Source organism: Heteronotia binoei, chromosome 1 (genome assembly GCF_032191835.1).
Source record: "Heteronotia binoei isolate CCM8104 ecotype False Entrance Well chromosome 1, APGP_CSIRO_Hbin_v1, whole genome shotgun sequence".
NCBI classification, from domain to species: domain Eukaryota; kingdom Metazoa; phylum Chordata; class Lepidosauria; order Squamata; family Gekkonidae; genus Heteronotia; species Heteronotia binoei.
The window spans coordinates 267,349,837-267,372,565 of NC_083223.1; the positions used below are offsets into that span (position 1 = coordinate 267,349,837).

The window sequence follows — 22,729 nt, forward strand, 5'->3', positions numbered from 1 at the left end:
CATCACTCTAGTTTGCCATAGGAAAAAGGAATACAATAAAACAGAGTGAAAATGGGTGAAGTATATGTAATGAGATATACAGCCAACAGCCCTGTTTTGAGTGTGTCAGAACAAATAATTATACTGACACACAATTCTAAAAGAGAAACACATTGGAATACCGTGGCTGTATATGTGAAACTCACTGCCTGAAATGTGAAACCACTCGGCCAAGCGTGGAGAGGGGAGGTTGGGCTGCCAGGGAATTGAAAGCGAAACTTATCTTTGGAGCGATGTTCAGAGGCCCCGGCAGCAGGAGCCCAGGGGAGGGGAGGGGAGGGGGTGGGTAGCATTCAGGAGCTTTAGCAAAATATCCTCCCCCCCTTTTGCTAACAGGTAGCCCAGAAGGAGGTCAGGTTCCTCCCATAGTCCCTCGTGGGGTGGGGTGGGATCTGAAACGCTCGAGTTTGTGGGAGCGCAAGGCTCTCTCCCTCTAGGTTTCTTGCCATCACTGCAATGCCCCGTACTTACCGGGGTGGGAAGAAAAAAGGTAAGCTTCCCCCCTCCCTCTTCCTACCTGCCTTGAGCCCCCCCCCCCCCCCCCGCTCTGAAACACCCAGACGGCTTTCTCTTTCTCCCCTCTCCCCTTCCGGTTCCCTTTCAGTTTGTTGCTCTTAGAACCAAAGGCGGCGGGGCTGAAGGAATGCAGACCTGGTACGTTTTGAGCAAACGGGGGGCTGCATTTGAATTGGGGGGGGGAGGGTATTAGGGGGCTTTGTGGTTAGCTTCAAACTGTGGCATTGCCGAATGGCAAGGGTTGTCATGTCCCCCCATGGCCACCGGTGGCAGGCTGCCTGAGCCCACCCACCTCTGTAACAGATCTCCTGCAATACTATTTGGAGACCCAGGCCCAGTTCTGGTGCTGATCTCAATGGGCCTTTGCCCCACAAGGGGGCTCTGCAGTTGTGGGCAGTGTTCCCTCTGAGCTGAGTTAGTGTGAGCTGGCTTGCAGATTTTTAGCTTTCAGCTCACAGATTTTTGTCTTACCTCAGGAAGGATGACCCCAGAGCACCATAACTGATGCAGCAGCTCACAGCTTTAATGCCAAACATAGGAATCGATTGCACCTTTAAGACCGATTTAGTTTTATACAGAATGTAAGCTTTCGTGTGCTCTAAGGAATCTGGCAGGGAGCAGAGCCATACATAGCCGGTAGGCAGTGGCCCAGAATGCAAAATGGTACAGATTTAAGAACCAGTGACAGTGAAGTAAAATTTTCTGGTTAAAATGGTACAAATATAAGATTCAATGACAGAATAGTCAAAGTAACAAATTGAGCAAACCTTTGATCTGAGTAGCACGAGCGCGCGAAAGCAACAAAACAGCAGCGTGTCAGCTTGTGAGAGTGTCGGTCAATGCCAGTAACTCACAAAGTAGATTTTTTTGCTCACAGGACTTTGAAGCTTAGAGAAAACATTGGTTGTGGGCTCAAAAGAAGGAATGCCTGGCTCCTTCGCCCGAACCAGAGGTGAAAATCTCCAGAACACCTGGGCCAGGAACTTAGCATTTGATGGCATAGTTTCTATTCCGGGGCTTGCGTATCTTTTTTTCTTTTTCTGTGCGGTGTGTGCACGCCTTGGTTTCTTAGGGGTTGCTTAGATCATGTGGTTGTGAGAATAAATTGGGGAGGGAACCACGTATTGGGAGATGACACCAAATCCCCGGTTTTAGTGTGTGTGTGTGTGGGGGGGGGGAATCCCACTTTGCTTTGTGTATGTTGAGTTTGCACTCTGTGAATGCTCAGAGGTTAAGCTCAAACAGTCTGATCGGAAAGAAAGGACTGGTCCTCCCCCCTCATCTCCCTTTCTCAGTTCCTTCTAAGTTCCCCGCTGAGAATTTGCCCCAAATTAGTCTGTCTCAGCCCCCCCCCCCAAAAAAAAAAATCTCAGAAGCTCGTAATGTAAGATGGCACCTGTTAGTGGCACTTTTAAGACCAACAGAGTTTAGTTCTGGGTGTAAGCTGAGGGTAAAAGGAGACCCAGGACAGAAATAGAGCAATTAATACTCTCCACATTTATTGCCATTCTCACTGGCATTTTCCAGTTTTGTCGTTTATTGCCAGGTTGGTGTGAGAGCCAGTTTGGTGTAGTGGTTAAGTGTGCAGGGAGAACCGGGTTTGATTCCCCACTCCTCCACTTGCAGCTGCTTGAAATGGCCTTGGGTCAGATTGTGAGCCGCTCTGAGACTCTTGAGTGGATGGCGGAATATAAATCCAATGTCGTCTTATTTATTGACACTTATTATTATTTGACATTTATTGCTTACAAGTTTTCCCTTGCAACTTATACTGCCCAGACCAAACTCTTCTTCTTTCAGTTTGTTCATTTCACTATTTAGCCATTGGATTCTAACTTTGTACCGTTTTGCATGCTTAACCCTACCCACAAGCTATATGTAGCAACGCTAACTGTACTCCATTTCATTGTCTGATGAAGTGTGCTTCTAGCACACGAAAGCTTACATTCTCAATAAAACTTGGCTGGTCTTCAAGGAGCCACTGGACTCCCAACAGTGTTCCGTTGCTTCAGACCCGCCCAGGTGCCCACCGTGTCGGGGAGTAGTGGAAGGGAAAGAGCATTGTGTCGTTCATGTCTGTTCATTGTCTGGCAAAGTTTGAATCAGTTTTCGACTTACCTTGAAGGAAAAGCCACGCTCGTTCAGTCCTGGGCAGGGTGGGCTCCTCTTCATTCCCAGAGTCTCTGAAAGCAGCGTTTTTAGTCTGTGACGAAGAAAGCATGCGTCTGCATTGCTGGCGTGGGGTTTCTCTGCTAGGAGCTTGCTGCTCAGTCGCTAGGGAAGCCGTTGCCTCTCGGTGCCATCTCGGGACAGAGGGGGAGGCTGGTCAGGTGCGCCCGCCGGGGCTGTAGGGAGCATGTAACCCACGTCTGAAACGTGCCTCATTCTCTTTGTCTCCTTCCTGCCAGGCCCCAGCTCAGCGGCACCCGCAAGAGGGACTCGCGGCTCCTTCTGCTCTGGCGCACGAGTGCCCGCTTTCCCCCTCGTGCTCCAGCACCACGCTATGAGCAGAGGTGTCTGTCAAGGCAGAGGTTCAGATCAGACGCTCCGCAAACCCAGCGGCCTCTCTCACCCAGCTTTCTCCAACGGTCCTCTTTTCCCGCAGGCAGGAGGCCCCTACGATTTCCGTCAGCAACAGGCCCTCTTCCTAAAGGGGCAGCTGCATGACGCGCCGCTGTGGCAGTGCCAGGCGCAGAGACCCCAGGCGTATCAAGGCTACCGCCCAGATTCAAAACCTTCCAGCCCACCCGCTCCCCCGAGCGTCTCCTTCAACTGCTGGGGGGCAGCCAGAAGGCCTCCGTGTAACAGCTGGCAAGAGCCAAGTCGGCATTTCCAACCTCCGCCCAGGCAGGGCGGCCGGAACTTCAACGGAAAGCTTGATGAATTTGTGTCTGAGTTCCAGGAGCTAAGACTCGCCGTCCCGGAGGTCGAACGACGGCTGCTAGAACTCCTACGGCAGCTGGAGCCCGGGAGCACCGAAACAGCTCGCCAACTCGCCCGCAAGCTCCAGATCCAAAAAAAGGAGGTCAACCAGCATCTCTACAGGCTCCTCCAACAGGGGAAGCTGTGGAAAATAGGGGAGACCCCTCCTCAGTGGAGATTGGCAGATAGCCCTAACCCTTGGGGCACAGCCAGAGAAGGCCCCTGCGCCAGCCAGAAGAGCTGGTGCAGAGCTCTGCCAGCCGGGTCTCCCGAGCAGAGTTCTGCCACCGATTCAGAAGACGATTCCGATTTGCCCGTCATGGCCGAGGTCAAGGAGAAGATTTTCGACTACCTGTTCAGCGTCCCGGGGTCCACGGCGCTCAACCTTGCCAAAAGCATCGGCTTCAACAAAGCCAGGGACGTGAACTCGACCCTCAACGCCCTGGAGAAGGCCGGAGATGTGTGCAAGGAGAACAGTAATCCCCCGAGGTGGTCCCTCACCGACAAGAAGCGGAAGCGCATGCAGCTCAAGGTGAAGGCCGAGGAAGTCCAGGAAATGGCCTCCGTCGTCCCGGATCCGGCCCCGGAGGCTCCGGCCCCCGTCATAGAGAAGGAGCTGCCTGCAACTGTGCCAACTCCTCCTCCTCCTTCCTCTCCTCCTCCTCCACCTCCTCCGCCGCTGCAGGAGGGCGAGGCAGAGAAAGTTGAGAACGGGCAGCAGCCGTCCGAGCCGGTGGCGGGAGACGTCGCCGCTCCCCGCTTCGGCCCCCCTCGCAGCAAGAGAGCCAGGTACCAGTGGTTCCAGGGCTACGACAACTTCGAGAACGGCAAGTGGGCCACGGACGACATCCCCGAGGACCTGAATGCCATCGGCAACCAAGACGAGTCGCGGTGCATCATGGAGTCCCCCCTGTCCCCCGGCTACACGGCTCAGTTCGACGCGGCTTTCCTCAGCACCCCTCTGGAGAAGCTCATGGCCTGCCAGAAGAAGAACCCCGTGAGCGGCTTGATCGAATACACCCAGTTCATGTACCAGCACTGCGAATTCGTCTTGCTGAACCAGAGCGGGCCCTCGCACGAACCAAGGTAAGGGCAGATCTCCGGGGCTGGGGAGGGGAGGGGGAGGAGGCTTGCTTTGGAAGAAGGCTCTTATCTTTTCTCGTTGTCTTGCATAAGGTGATCACATAGCCATCTTCTCCCTTAAGTAATCGTAGAAGAAGGTTTCACTGTCCCGGGAGTGTCTCCGTTTAGATCACCGGCTCGTTTCAGTAGCCGCTATGGCTCCTCGCGCTAGGTAAAGAGCACTGTTAACGGTGGCTTTATCAGACCCTAAAGGGCAGGGGTGGCCAAACTGTGGCCCGGGAGCCACATGAGGCTCTTTCACACATATTGTGTGGATCTTGAAGCCCCCCCCCATCACCCTGTCGGCTGGCTTGGAGAAGGCGTTTGTCTCTTTAAATCACTTTGCCAAGTCAAGCCAGCCGGAAGCTTGGGAGAATGCATTTAAAGTTAAAGCTGCTTTCTTTCCACCTCTCCCTTTCCCCATTTATTTGCTTTCTTTTCACCCTTCCTTCCTTCCTTCCTTCCTTCCTTCCTTCCTTCCTTCCTTCCTTCCTTCCTTCCTTCCTTCCTTCCTTCCTTCCTTCCTTCCTTCCTTCCTTCCTTCCTTCCTTCCTTCCTTCCTTCCTCTTGTGGCTCTCGAACGTCTGTCGCTCATGTCTTAAGTACATTGACTCTTATCTGGGAGAACCGGGTTCGATTCCCCACTCCTCCACTTGCAGCTGCTGGAATGGCCTTGGATCAACCATAGCTCTGGCAGAGGTTGTCCTCGAAAGGGCAGCTGCTGTGAGAGCCCTCTCCAGCCCCACCCACCTCACAGGGTGTCTGTTGTGGGGGGAAAAGATATAGGAGATTGTAGGCCGCTCTGAGGCTCTGTCTTTGAAAGGGCAGCTGCTGTGAGAGCCCTCTCAGCCCCACCCACCTCACAGGGTGTCTGTTGTGGGGGGAGAAGATATAGGAGATTGTTGGCTGCTCTGAGACTCTGTCCTTGAAAGGGCAGCTGCTGTGAGAGCCCTCTCAGCCCCACCCACCTCACAGGGTGTCTGTTGTGGGGGGAGAAGATATAGGAGATTGTTGGCTGCTCTGAGACTCTGTCCTTGAAAGGGCAGCTGCTGTGAGAGCCCTCTCAGCCCCACCCACCTCACAGGGTGTCTGTTGTGGGGGAGAAGATATAGGAGATTGCAAACCGCTCTGAGTCTCTGATTCAGAGAGAAGGGCGGGGTATAAATCCAGTATCATCGTCATCATCTTCTCATCCAGGTTGTGTACATCTCAGAATTAAGAATGAAGTAGCAGGGATACTTTTCTGTCAATCTGCGCGCTCTCTGCCCTTCTGTGCGCCCCAGATGACTAGCAGCTTGGGTTATGCGCGAGCAGGCAGAATGGTAAAGGTTGAAGCGGGCTGCTAACTTTTGTGGATTCCCCCACCGCACGTGCGCACACACACATTTGCTTCAGTTGCTTCTCTGGAGTCTGCTGAGATTCGGATTGCTCGGTCTCCACTGTCTGGAAAACTCCTTGAGATTTGGGGGCAAAGTCTGGGGAGGACAGGGACCTCAGCGGGGCGCAGTGCCCCAGAGTCCACCCTCCAAAGCAGCCGTTTTCTCCGAGGGGACTGTTCTCTGTAGTCAGGAGATGAGCTGTAATTCTGGGGGAATCTTCAGGCCTCGCCTGGAGGATGGCACCCCTCGCTGACGTGGCCGTCAGCTTCTCTCTCCCCAATTTGAAAAGGGCTCCTTAGCAGAAAGGAAAGGAAAAAGGGTGAGGTGTGAAGGAGAAGAGGGAGAGAGCTAGGGCAAGAATGAATGAATGGATGAGAATTCAATCCTCGGTCACGGCTGCAAGGGGAAAGGACCTGCCCTCTAGGTGTTCGGTAGCTTAGGAAATATATTCTCCCTTCAAGTCTCTTGTCTTCCTGGAGTCATCCTGTTCTCAGCAGCAGGTGTCCGTTGCCTTACACAGGAGACCTAGAGCGTCTCTGCCTAGCGCTTAGAACAGCCCGAGGATTTGGGTTTTTATTTTGGAAAGATTTGCTTGGTGGTTTGTTAAGAGGCACTGTGTTAAAAACCACACGCCGCCTCTCCCTGTGTTTGGGTTGTTGTTGGGTTCTTCCCAAGCGCTGGGTGTGGAGGGCTGTGGCTCATTGGCAGAGCATCTGCATGGCATGCAGAAGGTCCCAGGTTCAATCCCCCGGCATGTTCGGTTAGAAAGACCAGGCAGTAAGCGATGCAAAAAGGCCCCGAGGCCCAGGAGACTCAACTACCAGCCAAAGTAGACAAGACTGACTTTGATGGACCAAGGGTCTGACTCAGTACAAAGCTTTGATGGACCAAGGGTCTGACTCAGTGGCGTCCTATAGAGGATGGGGTGGAATTGTTTTCTGTGGCTCCAGAAGGCAGGGCCAGAACCAACGGGTTGAAATTAAATCAAAAGAGTTTCCGGCTCAACATTAGGAAGAACTTCCTGACCGTTAGAGCGGTTCCTCAGTGGAACAGGCTTCCTCGGGAGGTGGTGGGCTCTCCTTCCTTGGAGGTTTTTCAACAGAGGCTAGATGACAACAATGAAGATCCTGTGAATTTAGGGGGAGGTTTGTGAGTTCCCTGCATTGTGCGGGGGGTTGGACTAGATGACCCTAGAGGTCCCTTCTAACTCTATGATTCTATGAAGGCAGTTTCGTGTGTTTCACCAGCCAAAAGCCCTGTGTGTGACACTCAGTGGTACATCAGCCGACTTAATAGCAGTGTTCCCTCTAGGCCCCGGGGTGGCCAAACTGTGGCTCAGGAGCCGCATGTGGCTCTTTCGCACGTATTGTGTGGCTCTTGAAGCCCCCACCACCCTGTCAGCTGGCTTGGAGAAAATATTTGTCTCTTTAAATCATTTTTCCAAGCCAAGCCAGCAGGTGGCTTGGAGAATGCCGTTAATGTTGCTTTCTTTCCACCTCTCTCCCTCACCCCCATCTATTTTCCTTCCTTCCTTCCTTCCTTCCTTCCTTCCTTCCTTCCTTCCTTCCTTCCTTCCTTCCTTCCTTCCTTCCTTCCTTCCTTCCTTCCTTCCTTCCTTCCTTCCTTCCTTCCTTCCTTCCTTCCTCCCTCCCTCCCTCCCTCCCTCCCTCCCTCCCTCCCACATCTGACGCTCATGTCTTGTGGTTCTCAAACATCTGACATCTATTCTGTGTGGCTGTTACGTAAAGCAAGTTTGGCTACCCCTGCTCTAAGCTGAGTTAGCGTGAGCTAGCACACAAATTTTTAGCCTCCAGCTCACACATTTTTGTCTTAGCTCACGAAGGATGGCCCCAGAGTGCAACTAATTTATGCAGTAGCTCACCACTTTAATGCCAGTAGCTCACAAGGTAGAATTTCTGCTCACAAGACTCTGCAGCTTAGAGGGAACATTGCTCGCTAGATAGGAAGACTGGCCTAGTTCCTCCCCTCACCCCATCTTGGACCAACGTGAAAAGCAGATCTGTTCTTTGCAAGCCACAGAAAAAGGAGAAGCTGTGAAGCAGGGAGGAAATACTTCTTTCTTTGCACAGGGAGTGTTTAAAACATGGAATTTGCTGACAGAGGATGGATGTAGTAATGGTCACAGGCACAGACAGCGTTTAGATTCATGGAGGGAGGGGTCGATCAGCAGCTCCTAGCCATGGTGGCTGAAGGAATGCTCCATATTCAGAAACACTGATCTTCTGAATCCCAGTGCCAGGAGGCAACATCTGGGGAAGGCCTCAGTCTCTGCCCTGTTGTTGGCCCTCCAGAGGAACTGGTTGAGGCCACTGTGTGAGGCAGGATGCTGGACTAGATGGGCCCTCACTGGTCTGATCCAGCAGGGCTCTTTTGATGTTCTTTTGAGGGGAAGGCCTCAACCTCTCTGCCCTATTGTTGGCCCTCCAGAGGAACTGGTTGAGGCCACTGTGTGAGACAGGAGGCTGGACTAGATGGACCCTCACTGGTCTGATCCAGCAGGGCTCTTCTGATGTTCTTATGAGGAGAAGGCCTCAGCCTCTCTGCCCTGTTGCTGGCCCTCCAGAGGAAATGTTTGAGGCCGCTGTGTGAGACAGGAGACTGGACTAGATGGATCCTCACTGGTCTGATCCAGCAGGGCTCTTCTGATGTTCTTATAAGGGGAAGGCCTCGGCTTCTCTGCCCTGTTGTTGGCCCTCCAGGGGAACTGGTTGAGGCCACTGTGTGAGGCAGGAAGCTGAACTAGATGGACCCTCACTGGTCTGATCCAGCAGGGCTCTAATAATGTTCCTATGAGAGGAAGGCCTCAGCCTCGCTGTCTGGTTGTTGCCCCTCCAGAGGAACTGGTTGAGGCCACTGTGTGAGACAGGATACTGGACTAGATGGACCCTCACTGGTCTGATCCAGCAGGACTTTTCTGATGTTCTTATGAGGAGAAAGCCTCAGCCTCTCTGCCCTGTTGTTGGCCCTCCAGAGGAACTGGTTGAGGCCACTGTGTGAGACAGGAGGCTGGACTAGATGGACCCTCACTGGTCTGATCCAGCAGGGCTCTTCTTACGTTCTTATGAGGGGAAGGCCTCGGTCTCTCTGCCCTGTTGCTGGCTCTCCAGAGGAACTGGTTGAGGCCACTGTGTGAGACAGGATGTTGGACTAGATGGACCCTCACTGGTCTGATCCAGCAGGGCTCTTCTTACGTTCTTATGAGGGGAAGGCCTCGGCCTCTCAGCCCTGTTGTTGGCCCTCCAGAGGAACTGGTTGAGGCCACTGTGTGAGGCAGGATACTGGACTAGATGGACCCTCACTGGTCTGATCCAGCAGGACTTTTCTGATGTTCTTATGAGGAGAAAGCCTCAGCCTCTCTGCCCTGTTGTTGGCCCTCCAGAGGAACTGGTTGAGGCCATTGTGTGAGACAGGATGCTGGACTAGATGGACCCTCACTGGTCTGATCCAGCAGGGCTTTTCTTATGTTCTTTTGAGGGGGAGGTGTTGATCTCTTTGCCCTGTTGCTGGCCCTCCACAGCAACTGGTTGAGGCCACTGTGTGAGACAGGATGTTGGACTAGATGGACCCTCACTGGTCTGATCCAGCAGGGCTCTTCTGGTGTTCTTCTGAGGGGAAGGCCTCAGCCTCTCTGCCCTGTTGCTGGCCCTCCAGAGGAACTGGTTGGCCACTGTGTGAGACAGGAGGCTGGACTAGATGGACCCTCACTGGTCTGATCCAGCAGGGCTCTTCTGATGTTCTTATGAGGGGAAGGCCTCGGCCTCTCTGCCCTGTTGTTGGCCCTCCAGAGGAACTGGTTGAGGCCACTGTGTGAGGCAGGATGCTGGACTAGATGGACCCTCACTGCTCTGATCCAGCAGGGCTCTCCTGATGTTCATGTGTTCTCAGAGGCCCTTCGGCACTGCTGACCTCATTTCAAAACTGATCAGAACAAACCTGAGGGCCCTTAGAACTTTACTGGAGTTTCCTGATCAGAGGCTAGGCCTCCTTTGGAAGACAGCCTGCCAGTTGCTGCTGATCTTCCACTGCTGCTCACAACCACAAGAGAATTCCAAACAAGCTGCATCTTCAGTTCAAGAGGGGCAGCAGGCAAAGACCCATAAGTCTTGGTGTAGCCAGTCCTCCTGGAGCTTACAGTAGGCCCTGTCTTAAGAGCCCTGTAAGCTCTTGGAGGACTGGCTGCATCAGGTGATTGCGACCTAATATGCAAAGGAGTTCCTGCTACGAAAAAAAGCCCTGCCAATGGACCTTCTAGTCCAGCACCCTGTCTCTCTCACACGGTGACCCCAACCAGTTCCTCTAGATGGCTAACTATAGGGCCGAGAGGCTGAGGCCTTTGCCTGATGTTACCTGCTGGCTCTGGGATTCAAAGGTTTTGTGCCTCTGAATGTGAAGAAAGTTTGAGTCCAGTGGCAACTTTAAGACCCATCAAGTTTTAATTCTGGTTATAAGCTTTTGTCAGGTTCATCTGAAGAAATGTGCATGCATGAGAAAGATTATACCAGGGGTGACCAAACTTGCTTAACATAAGAGCCACATAGAATAGTAGTTTTCTCCCTTTCTCACAATACGAGAACTCGTGGGCATTCGATGAAATTGCTGAGCAGACAGGTTAAAACGGATAAAAGGAAGTACTTCTTCACCCAAAGGGTGATTAACATGTGGAATTCACTGCCACAGGAGGTGGTGGCGGCCACAAGCATGGCCACCTTCAAGAGGGGTTTAGATAAAAATATGGAGCAGAGGTCCATCAGTGGCTATTAGCCACAGTGTGTGTGTGTGTGTGTGTATATAAATTTTGGCCACTGTGTGACACAGTGTTGGACTGGATGGGCCATTGGCCTGATCCAACATGGCTTCTCTTATGTTCTTAATAAATGGCAGATGTTTGAGAGCCGCAAGACGTGAACGTCAGATGTTTGAGAGCCGCAAGGAAAGAAGGAAGGAAAACAGATTTTATTTTATTTTATCAGATTTATATCCCACCCTTACCGAATGGGCTCAGGGTGGCTAACAACAGTTAAAAACAAACATAAAATATTAAAACAGAAGATACAATAAAATCATTTCCATACCTTTTGCAGTCAAACTAGAGAGCCAGTTTGGTGTGGTGGTTAAGTGTGCGGACTCTTATCTGGGAGAACCGGGTTTGATTCCCCACTCCTCCACTTGCAGCTGCTGGAATGGCCTTGGGTCAGCCATAGCTCTGGCAGAGGTTGTCCTTGAAAGGGCAGCTGCTGTGAGAGCCCTCTCCAGCCCCACCCACCTCACAGGGTGTCTGTTGTGGGGGAGGAAGGGAAAGGAGATTGTGAGCCGCTCTGAGACTCTTCGGAGTGGAGGGCAGGATATAAATCCAATATCTTCATCTACCTCACAGGGTGTCTGTTGTGGGGGAGGAAGGTAAAGGAGATTGTGAGCCGCTCTGAGACTCTTCGGAGTGGAGGGCAGGATATAAATCCAATATCTTCATGTACCTCACAGGGTGTCTGTTGTGGGGGAGGAAGGTAAAGGAGATGGTGAGCCGCTCTGAGACTCTTCGGAGTGGAGGGCGGGATATAAATCCTATATCTTCATCTACCTCACAGAGTGTCTGTTGTGGAGGAGGAAGGGAAAGGAGGTTGTGAGCCGCTCTGAGACTCTTCGGAGTGGAGGGCGGGATATAAATCCAATATCTTCATCTACCTCACAGAGTGTCTGTTGTGGGGGAGGAAGGGAAAGGAGGTTGTGAGCCGCTCTGAGACTCTTCGGAGTGGAGGGCAGGATATAAACCAATATCTTCATCTACCTCACAGGGTGTTTGTTGTGGGGGAGGAAGGTAAAGGAGATTGTGAGCCCCTCTGAGACTCTTCGGAGTGGAGGGCGGGATATAAATCCAATATCATCTTCTTCTTCCAAGATGCACAGGGATATTCTGATTATTCCGACGTTCCTGGTTTCAGTTCTGTTAGTTCAGTGAGATTGTCAGTGCTGTGGAATAACAGAGAGAGGTGGGAAGAAAGCAACTTCAACTTTAAATGCATTCTTCAAGACACTGGCTTTGAGAGCCACACAACGTGTGTGAAAGAGCCACACGTGGCTCCCGAGCCACAGTTTGGCCACCCCTGGTTTATACCAAGAATTAAACTCCGTTGTTCGTAAAGGTGCCACTGGCCTCCAGCTTTGTTCTGTCGCTTCCTACCAATGTTCCCTCCAAGCTGCAGAGTCTTGCGAGCAAAAAAATCTACTTTGTGAGCTGCCGCATAAATTATTGTGCTCTGGGGCCATTTTTTCCTGAGCTAAGACAAAAATGTGTGAGCTGGAGGCTAAAAATGTGTGAGCTGGCTCACACGAACTCATCTTAGAGGGAACACTGCGTCCATCTGTCTGAATGTGGAGGTTCCCCTCAGTCACCACAGCTAGATTTATCCTCCATGAATCTGTCTAACCGTGTTTAAAGCGGTTTAATCCTGTGGCCACCACGGCGTCCTCTGGCAGCAAATCTCACGTTTTAATCACTCTCTGCGTAAAGAAGAATTTCTTTTAAATATTTGCTGTTAATTTTCCCCCCCGTTTCTGCCTTCTTCAGTTTTGAAATGGTAGCAGGAGATTTTACAGTTAAAAAGCCAACTCATATGAACATATGAAGCTGCCTTCTACTGAATCAGACTATCAGTTCATCAAAGTCAGTCTTGTCTGCTCAGACTGGCAGGGGCTCTCCAGGGTCTCAAGCTGAGGGTTTTCACACCTATTTGCCTGGACCCTTTTAGTTGGAGATGCCGGGGATTGAACCTGGGACCTTCTGCTTACCAAGCAGATGCTCTACCACTGAGCCACTGTCCCTCCCCTAAATGAAGCTGCCTTCTACTGAATCAGACCGTGGGTCGATCAAAGTCAGTCTTGTCTGCTCAGACTGGCAGCGGCTCTCCAGGGTCTCAAGCTGAGGGTTTTCACACCTATTTGCCTGGACCCTTTTAGTTGGAGATGCCGGGGATTGAACCTGGGACCTTCTGCTTACCAAGCAGATGCTCTACCACTGAGCCACTGTCCCTCCCCTAAATGAAGCTGCCTTCTACTGAATCAGACCGTGGGTCGATCAAAGTCAGTATTGTCTTCTCAGACTGGCAGCGGCTCTCCAGGGTCTCAAGCTGAGGTTTTTCACACCTATTTGCCTGGACCCTTTTTAGTTGGAGATGCCGGGGATTGAACCTGGGGCCTTCTGCTTACCAAGCAGATGCTCTACCACTGAGCCACCGCCCCTCCCCTAAATGAAACTGCCTTCTATTGAATCAGACCCTGGGTCCATCAAAGTCAGTCTTGTCTACTCAGACTGGCAGCAACTCTCCAGGATCTTAAGCCGAGGTTTTTCACGCCTACTTGCCTGGACCCTTGGAGATGCCGGGGATTGAACCTGGGTCCTTCTGCTTACCAAGCAGATGCTCTACCACTGAGCCACTGTCCCTCCCCTAAATGAAGCTGCCTTCTACTGAATCAGACCGTGGGTCGATCAAAGTCAGTCTTGTCTACTCAGACTGGCAGCGGCTCTCCAGGGTCTCAAGCTGAGGTTTTTCACACCTATTTGCCTGGACCCTTTTTAGTTGGAGATGCCGGGGATTGAACCTGGGACCTTCTGCTTACCAAGCAGATGCTCTACCACTGAGCCACCGTTCCTCCCCTAAATGAAACTGCCTTCTACTGAATCAGACCCTGGGTCCATCAAAGTCAGTCTTGTCTACTCAGACTGGCAGCAGCTCTCCAGGGTCTTAAGCCGAGGTTTTTCACGCCTACTTGCCTGGGCCCTTGGAGATGCCGGGGATTGAACCTGGGTCCTTCTGCTTATCAAGCAGATGCTCTGCCACTGAGCCACTTTCCCTCCTCATTCCTCGTTTTAAGTTATAACTCATTATAACTTCATAACTCGTTAGGTTGCTTTTTTAAAACCGTGGCAGAACTAACAGCTTTCCGTTTTTATAGTTAGCCTAAGTATCAAACACGCAGATGATTAAAGCATCTTATTTTTGTCATTGTTGTAAATGAATTTGAGACCGGGGGGGGGGGGGGTGGCCAAACTTGCTTGTCATAAGAGCCACACAAAATAAACAGATGTCTGAGAACTGCAAGACATGAACGAATGTCAGACGTTTGAAGGAAGGAAGACAGATCAGGAGAGGGAGGAGCGAGGGAAAGGAAGAAAGAAAGCAACTTTAACTTTAAATGCATTCTCCAAGCCAGCCGATGGGGCGGTGGGGGCTTCAACAGCCACACAATATGTATGAAAGAGTCGAGCCGCGGTTTGACCGCGCCTTTTTGAGACTTTAAGGATACTTGACTGTTCCCTCTGGGTCAAAGACTCAGCCTGAATCACCATTGATTTCCCTAAATGATCAATTTGTGTGTGTGGGGGGGGGGGGATGTATTACTAGTATGGTTGCCAGCTCTGGATTGGGAAATACCTGGAGATTTTGGGGAGGATGGGGTTTGGGTAGGCATCTTAACCAGGGGACATTGCCATAGAGTCCACCCTCCAGAACAGCCGTTTTTCACCAGGGGATGTGATCGCCGTCATCTGGAAAGCACGTGTAACAGTGGAAGATCGCCACCTGGGGGATGCGAACCCTAATTTATAGCCCCTTTCAGCCAGCTCAGGAGAGAGCGGAGAGAAAGCACCGACTTCCTAACCCAACTGCCCCCGTCACGTTTGACGTTAACGTTTTCCTCCGTCCAGGTTCAAGCTCCAGGCCGTGATTGACGGCCGCAAGTTCCCGCCCGCGGAAGCGGGCAGCAAAAAACTGGCCAAGCAGGAAGCCGCCGCAAACGCCATGAAGATCCTCCTGCACGAAGCCGAGCACGAGGAAGACGACATGGAGCCACAGCAGCACGAGTCCTTCTACGAGGACAGCTCCGCCAATGAGGTGGCGGAGGAGGTGAGGGAAGGGCACCGGGGTTGCCAGCACAGAGGGGCAGGAGACTGAGGTCACATGTGACAGGCGATTCCTTGGCTCGGGGCCGCTGCAAGAATCGAAAGGCCGGCTTTCCCTCTTCAGTCTGTGTTCTTTAACAGATTTTGTCAGTCTTTGCTCCTGGACTCTTGCTCTTTTCTACTGCTCCTGGCAGACCAACACGGCTGCCCATCTTGATCCTTCCCGTCCGTCACCCCTGAGGAATAATGCACTTTCGATCCCAACGGGTAGCCGTGTTTGCCTGTGGCAGCAGAAAAGCGCAACAGTCCAGTATCACCTTAAAAGACTTAACAGTTTTTGTGGCAAGCTATGAACTTTCATGAGTCGTTGCTCGCTTCTCCGAAGAAGCGAGCAGTGACGCACGGAAGCTTGCACGGAGGCTTCTCTGAAGAAGTGAGCAGTGATGCATGAAAGCTTGCACGGAGGCTTCTCCGAAGAAGCGAGCAGTGACTCACGGAAGCTTGCATGGAGGCTTCTCTGAAGAAGTGAGCAGTGATGCATGAAAGCTTGCACGGAGGCTTCTCTGAAGAAGTGAGCAGTGACTCACAGAAGCTTGCTCCCTGCCACAAATTTTGTTGGTCTTTATGGTGCTTCAGTTTGGTGTAGAGCCAATTTGGTTAAGTGGTTAAGTGCGTGGACTCTTATCTGGGAGAACCGGGTTTAATGCCCCACTCCTCCACTTACACCTGCTGGACTGGCCTTGGGTCAGCCATAGCTCTCTCAGGAGTTATCCTTGAAAGGGCAGCTTCTGTGAGAGCCCTCTCAGCCCCACCCACCTCACAGGGTGCCTGTTGTGGGGGAGGAAGGGAAAGGAGATTGTGAGTCGCTCTGAGACTCTTCGGAGTGGAGGGCGGGATATAAATCCAATATCTTCATTTACCTCACAGGGTGTCTGTTGTGGGGGAGGAAGGTAAAGGAGATTGTGAGCCGCTCTGAGACTCTTCGGAGTGGAGGGCGGGATATAAATCCAATATCTTCATTTACCTCACAGGGTGTCTGTTGTGGGGGAGGAAGGTAAAGGAGATTGTGAGCCGCTCTGAGACTCTTCGGAGTGGAGGGCGGGATATAAATCCAATATCTTCTTCTTCTGCTGCAGCAGAAAAGTATCATTCTGCACTCAGGAGCCCCTTAGAATTAAAGTTAAAATCATAGAGTTGGATGGGACCTCCAGGGTCATCTAATCCAGGGGTCCCCAACCCCATGCCATGGACCAGTACCAGTCCGTGGTCTGTTAGCAACCGGGCCATGAGTTGTATAATTATTTCATTATATATTAAAATGTAGTAATAATAAGACATTGGATTTATACCCTGCCCTCCACTCCAAATTTCAGAGTCTCAGAGCGGCTCACAATCTCCTTTACCTTTCTCTCCCACAACAGACACCCTGTGAGGTGGGTGGGGCTGAGAGAGCTCTGATAGAAGCTGCCCTTTCAAGGACAACTCTTCGAGAGCTATGGCTGACCAACAACAGGCTGACCCAGCAGGTGCAAGTGGAGGAGTGGGGAATCAGACCCGGTTCTCCTAGATAAGAGTCCGCACACTTAATCACTACACCAAACTAATAGAAAGAAAGTGCACAATTGTATCATCCTGAAACAATCACACACACGCACACACACACCCCAGTCTGCGGAAAAATTGTCTTCCACAAAACCAGTCTCCGGTGCCAAAAAGGTTGGGGACCGCTGATCTAGTCCAACCCCCTGCACACTGCAGGAAATTCACAAATGCCTCCCCCTAAACCTAGCTTCTGCATCGGCACCACATTCTTCAGCTTTCCCCCTTAAACGCTTTTCTTTTTTCCCTTCTTCTCCCCAGGAACAGCCCGAGCAACCCGAGCCGGAGGCATCCAGCACACCGCAAGGAAATGCGGTCTCTGGAAAGAACCCTGTCAGCGCACTGATGGAATACGCCCAGAAGTTGGGGAACGTCTGCGAATTCCAGCTTCTCTCTCAGGAGGGTCCCCCTCACGACCCAAAGTAAGACTGGGGTTTGCAACTTCCTTCTTGATATAACTTGAGCTCGCTTGAGGGGGGAGGTTACGACAATCAAATGCTTATTTTTTTTTCATTTAAAAACTTAATACCCTGCTTTTCGTTCAAATGGTTTTCATAAGAACGTGAGAGAAGCTGTGCTGGATCAGGCCAATGGCCCATGCAGTCCAACACTCTGTGTCAAACAGGGGCCATGAGAACATAAGAGAAGCCATGTTGGATCAGGCCAATGGCCCATCCAGTCCAGCACTCTGTGTCAAACAGGGGCCATAAGAACATAAGAGAAGCCATGTTGGATCAGGCCAATGGCCCATCCAGTCCAACACTCTCTGTCACACAGTGGCCATAAGAACATAAGAGAAGCCATGTTGGGTCAGGCCAATGGCCCATCCAGTCCAGCACTCTGTGTCACACAGTGGCCATAAGAACATAAGAGAAGCCATGTTGGATCAGGCCAATGGCCCATCCAGTGCAACACTCTGTGTCACACAGTGGCCATAAGAACATAAGAGAAGCCATGTTGGATCAGGCCAATGGCCCCTCCATTCCAACACTCTGTGTCACATAAGAACATCAGAGAAGCCATGTTGGATCAGGCCAATGGCCCATCCAGTCCAACACTCTGTGTCACATAAGAACATAAGAGAAGCCCTGTTGGATCAGGCCAATGGCCCATCGAGTCCAACACTCTGTGTCACACAGTGGCCATAAGAACATAAGAGAAGCCATGTTGGATCAGGCCAATGGCCCCTCTAGTCCAACACTCTGTGTCAAACAGGGGCCATGAGAACATAAGAGAAGCCATGTTGGATCAGGCCAATGGCCCATCCAGTCCAACACTCTGTCACTCAGTGGCCCAAACCCAGGTGCCATCAAGAGGTCCGCCAGCAGGGCCGGAACTCCAGAAGCCCTCCCACTGTTGCCTCCCCCAGTCACCAAGCATACAGAGCATCACTGCCCCATACATAATAATCTTCCATCTATTCCTTTGGCTAGCAGCTGCTGATAGACCTCTCCTCTTAAGAACATCAGAGGAGCCATGTTGGGTCAGGCCAATGGCCCATCCAGTCCAACACTCTGTGTCACACAGTGGCCAAAACCCAGAAGCTATCAGGATGTCCATCAAGAAGACCCGAACTCCAGATACCCTCCTACTATGGCGCCCCAAGCACCAAGAATTCAGATCATTACTCCCCCAGTCATAAGGACAGAAGCCATATTTATTCAGACTAATGGCCCATCCAGTCCAACACTGTGTGTCACACAGTGGCCCAAACCTAGGTGCCACTAGCGGGGCCAGAATTCCAGAAGCCCTCGCACTGTATACCTCTCTCCCCCCCCCCCCCCGCCCCCAAGCATCCAGTATTACAGTGAAGGAAACTTACCAAGATCCCTCCTGGATTTTCTTGTATGCAGAGTTTCAATATCTAACAGGGACTGGGTCTGACTGAAACTGCTCTCTGTTCTTGTCGGCCCCTCCCGAGCCATCAAGAAGAGTACCTGCTCTTATCCACCGCTGACCCCACCTCTTCATACGGGCAGCCGTATCGTGGCTTCGGCCTCTCGGCCTCAGCAGCACATGATGGGAAGCTGCAAACTGTGGCTTAAACTGAGTCTTGGTACCTTTAACTGAAAAAAATCGAATTCCACTGGTTCTCTAGGTGCCGCCCATAGTACAAATACTACGCTGAACCTTTCTACCAGAATCATCGCTGAAAGATTGCCAGGGCGTGTTGAATTTGAGTCTTGCTTTCCTTTTTCTGCATCTGCTGCCTTCCTAACTGCTGCTTGCTATGTATGCAGCCACTTTCTGTATGCATGCAGCACTTTTTGAGAGGGGGACGGTGGCTCAGTGGTAGAGCATCTGCTTGGTAAGCAGAAGGTCCCAGGTTCAGTCCCCGGCATCTGCAACTAAAAAGGGTCCAGGCAAGTAGGTGTGAAAAACCTCAGATGGAGACCATGGAGAGCTGCTTCCAGTCTAGCTACAGGCTGTGGCTCAGTGGTAGAGCATCTGCTTGGTAAGCAGAAGGTCCCAGGCTCAGTCCCCGGCATCTGCAACTAAAAAGGGTCCAGTCAAATAGGCGTGAAAACCTCAGCTTGGAGAGCCGCTGCCAGTCTGAGTAGACAAGACTGACCTTGATGGACCAAGGAGGGCCTGATTCAGTATAAGGCAGCTTCACATGTTCATATGTTCAACTCTCTTGTCTCTCCGTGGCCGCCGTTCAGGTTCAAGTACTGCGTGAAGGTGGGCAGCAGTGTTTTCCCCGCCGTGGTATCCAACAGCAAGAAGGGGGCGAAGCAGATGGCGGCCGAGATTGCAATGAAGAGCCTCTCAGGGGACACCAGTGGTTTGATGGAGGTAGCTATGTCATAGAATCCTAAGAGTTGGAAGGGACCTCCGTATCAGCTCTGGGACTATCCTCAGTTCAGGAAGACTTCCAGTAGTGATCAGAAAGCTGTCTTTATTGATAGATAGATCAGTAGCCATACAGGACTGCATCAAAACTGGCTCACCTGGGGGGTTGGCCAGTCTTTTGTACCTTACCAAGGACCGTTGTGCAGCCCCTCCATAATACAGCGCAAAAAGTCTGCACAGAATAGTACAACTCAGTTCCCACCAACACCTGTGTTTCTTAGATACTTGGCGGCTGAGCTGTCTCTGCAAAAAGATAAACCTTGCAGCACCAGCCTGCTACTTGCAGAGCCAGTTTGGTGTAGTGGTTAAGTGCGCAGACTCTTATCTGGGAGAACCGGGTTTGATTCCCCACTCCTCCAACTTGCACCCGCTGGCATGGCCTTGGGTCAGCCAGAGCTCTGGCAGAGCTGTCTTTGAAAGGGCAGCTGCTGGGAGAGCTCTCTCAGCCCCACCCACCTCACAGGGTGTCTGTTGTTGGGGAGGAAGGGAAAGGAGATTGTGAGCCGCTCTGAGACTGTGATTTGGAGTGGAGGGTGGGATATAAATCCAATATCTTCATCTACCTCACAGGGTGTCTGTTGTTGGGGAGGAAGGGAAAGGAGGTTGTGAGCCGCTCTGAGACTCTGCGATTTGGAGTGGAGGGTGGGATATAAATCCAATATCTTCATCTACCTCACAGGGTGTCTGTTGTGGGGGAGGAAGGTAAAGGAGATTGTGAGCCGCTCTGAGACTCTTCGGAGTGGAGGGCGGGATATAAATCCAATGTCTTCATCTACCTCACAGGGTGTCTGTTGTTGGGGAGGAAGGGAAAGGAGGTTGTGAGCCGCTCTGAGACTCTGCGATTTGGAGTGGAGGGTGGGATATAAATCCAATATCTTCTTCTTCCTTTCTGCAGGGCTGGAAGACATACATAGATTTGTTGCAAAGAACAGAGCATAGCTTTAAAAAACAGACCTAAGGCACACACACACACCATTCGTAAGACATTCAGCATACAGAAATAAGAAAAGGTCAAGGGCTCTTGACACACCCGGGTCATCTAGTCCAACCCATCTAGTCTCTCCTTTTTCGTCTCTGGGTATTCCTTCCGATCCTGCTGTGCAGCTCCTTTAATTTTCTGATCTGTTTTTTTTTTTTTAAATTATAGATCAAACCCCCCCCCCCAGACAGAAATAAATTTGAAAAAAGCAACACCAACGGGGGCAAATCTACAGATAATCCTCTAGGAAAGAGGTTTCCAATTAAGGAAACTGGCCTTCGGGTGGGACCAGTGGATTCCCTGGAATTACAGCTCATCTCCAGGATATAAAGATCAGCTTCCCTGGAGAAAATTGAGGCTTTGGAGGATGGACCTTAGGGCACTGGACCCCCCTGAGGTCCTCGTCTTCTCCAAGCTTCAGCCCCGAATCTCCAGACGTTTCCCAACCTGGGTCTGGAAACCCTATTCTCCCATCCCCCCGCTGGTGGCCAGGGTGAGCCTGACAACCCTCCTTCCTCACCCGAAAAATATGCCCACATGCATTTGTCATCTGTATGCAATACTTTCAAATGCTGATAAGGTCGTAAGGTCCTTAAGAGAGCCAGTTTGGTGTAGTGGTTAAGTGTGCGGACTCTTATCTGGGAGAACCGGGTTTGATTCCCCACTCCTCCACTTACAGCTGCTGGAATGGCCTTGGGTCAGCCATAGCTCTCATAGACCTTCTTCCCCTGAAGTGGTTAAGTGTGCGGACTCTTATCTGGGAGAACCGGGTTTGATTCCCCACTCCTCCACTTACAGCTGCTGGAATGGCCTTGGGTCAGCCATAGCTCTGGCAGAGGTTGTCCTTGAAAGGGCAGCTGCTGGGAGAGCCAGTTTGGTGTAGTGGTTAAGTGTGCGGACTCTTATCTGGGAGAACCAGGTTTGATTCCCCACTCCTCCACTTGCACCTGCTGGGATGGCCTTGGGTCAGCCATAGCCCTGGCAGAGGTTGTCCTTGAAAGGGCAGCTGCTGTGAGAGCCCTCTCCAGCCCCACCCACCTCACAGGGTGTCTGTCGTGGGGGGAGAAGATGTAGGAGATTGTGACTGCTCTGAGACTGTCCTTGAAAGGGCAACTTCTGTCAGAGCTCTCTCAGCCCCACCTGCCTCACAGGGTGTCTATTGTGGGGGAGGAAGGTAACGGAGATTGTGACCGCTCTGAGACTGTCCTTGAAAGGGCAGCTTCTGTCAGAGCCCTCTCAGCTTCACCCACCTCACAGGGTGTCTGTTGTGGGGGAGGAAGGTAAAGGAGGTTGTGAGCCACTCTGAGACTCTTTGGAGTGGAGGGTGGGATATAAATCCAATATCTTCATCTACCTCACAGGGTGTCTGTTGTGGGGGAGGAAGGTAAAGGAGATCGTGACCGCTCTGAGACTGTCTTTGAAAGGGCAGCTTCTGTCAGACCTCTCTCAGCCCCACCTGCCTCACAGGGTGTCTGTTATGGGAGAAGAAGATAAAGGACATTGTGACCGCTCTGAGTCTCTGATTCAGAGAGAAGGGCGGGGTATAAATCTGCAGTTGTCTTCTTAATCAGTTGGATGCCTGGGTATGGGCATTTACAGTGTTGTAAGGCAGGTCTTAGCAACAGGAAGGGTACGGAGGGTCTGTTTTCATTGACCATCAGCTAATCTCCAGGAGACAGTTTAGAAGTACACAAGCATCCTCAAGAATCAATGAATATTCTAACACAATATTGATTTAAGTAAGTAATTGTTCCCGAATAAGACTGAATAACTGGAGCAGGCCCAAAGCATATGTTTAAAAGACACGTTATGCGAGTTACAGCACCAGCCATTAGGCACTCAACAGTCATAGAATCATAGCATTGGAAGGGACTCCCCTGGAGGTCATCTAGTCCAACCCCCTGCACATTGCGGGAAACTCAGAAATACCTCCTGAGTTTACCTCCTTTACTAAAAAGACACTGTGGTGTCCAGTATATCCGAAACATAATATTCTGCTCATCGAGTCATAGCTTAAGGTCCGCAGAAACGTGAAGTTTGAGCAATACAGCCATATCGCATTGCTTTGGCAAAATAAGGGTGATCCCCGTTCCTGTTTGCATCCCTAGCGGCTGACTCTCTCTTTCTGTTCTGCTCGACTTCCAGGCAGAGGCCCAGGGCGAACCACCGTCGGAAGTCTCTGGCGGCCAGACTCTGAATTTAGATGAGACGAAGGCTGCGAGTGCAAAGGGCGTCGGCGAGCTGATTAAGTACCTGAATTCCAATCCTGTAAGCGGCTTGCTGGAATACGCCCGGGCCAACGGTTTTGCAGCCGAGTTCAAGCTGATCGAGCAGACGGGGCCGCCGCATGATCCTAAGTGAGTCATCTGTACTGTCCCCTGGGATATAGCAATTGTATCGTCGTCA

The 22,729-nt window shown here is 51.5% G+C and overlaps 1 protein-coding gene across 1 annotated transcript in view; it reads left to right on the forward strand.

Moving 5' to 3' along the window:
• The first annotated feature begins 495 nt into the window (after window positions 1-495).
• ADAR (adenosine deaminase RNA specific) overlaps window positions 496-22,729 on the forward strand; it is a 60,478-nt gene continuing 38,244 nt past the window's right edge. The window contains exons 1-6 of the mRNA XM_060253496.1: window positions 496-529; window positions 2,964-4,563; window positions 14,698-14,896; window positions 16,759-16,913; window positions 19,155-19,290; window positions 22,469-22,680. Of these exons, the coding sequence (XP_060109479.1) occupies window positions 496-529; window positions 2,964-4,563; window positions 14,698-14,896; window positions 16,759-16,913; window positions 19,155-19,290; window positions 22,469-22,680 (2,336 nt within the window). The remainder of the gene's footprint in view (window positions 530-2,963; window positions 4,564-14,697; window positions 14,897-16,758; window positions 16,914-19,154; window positions 19,291-22,468; window positions 22,681-22,729) is intronic.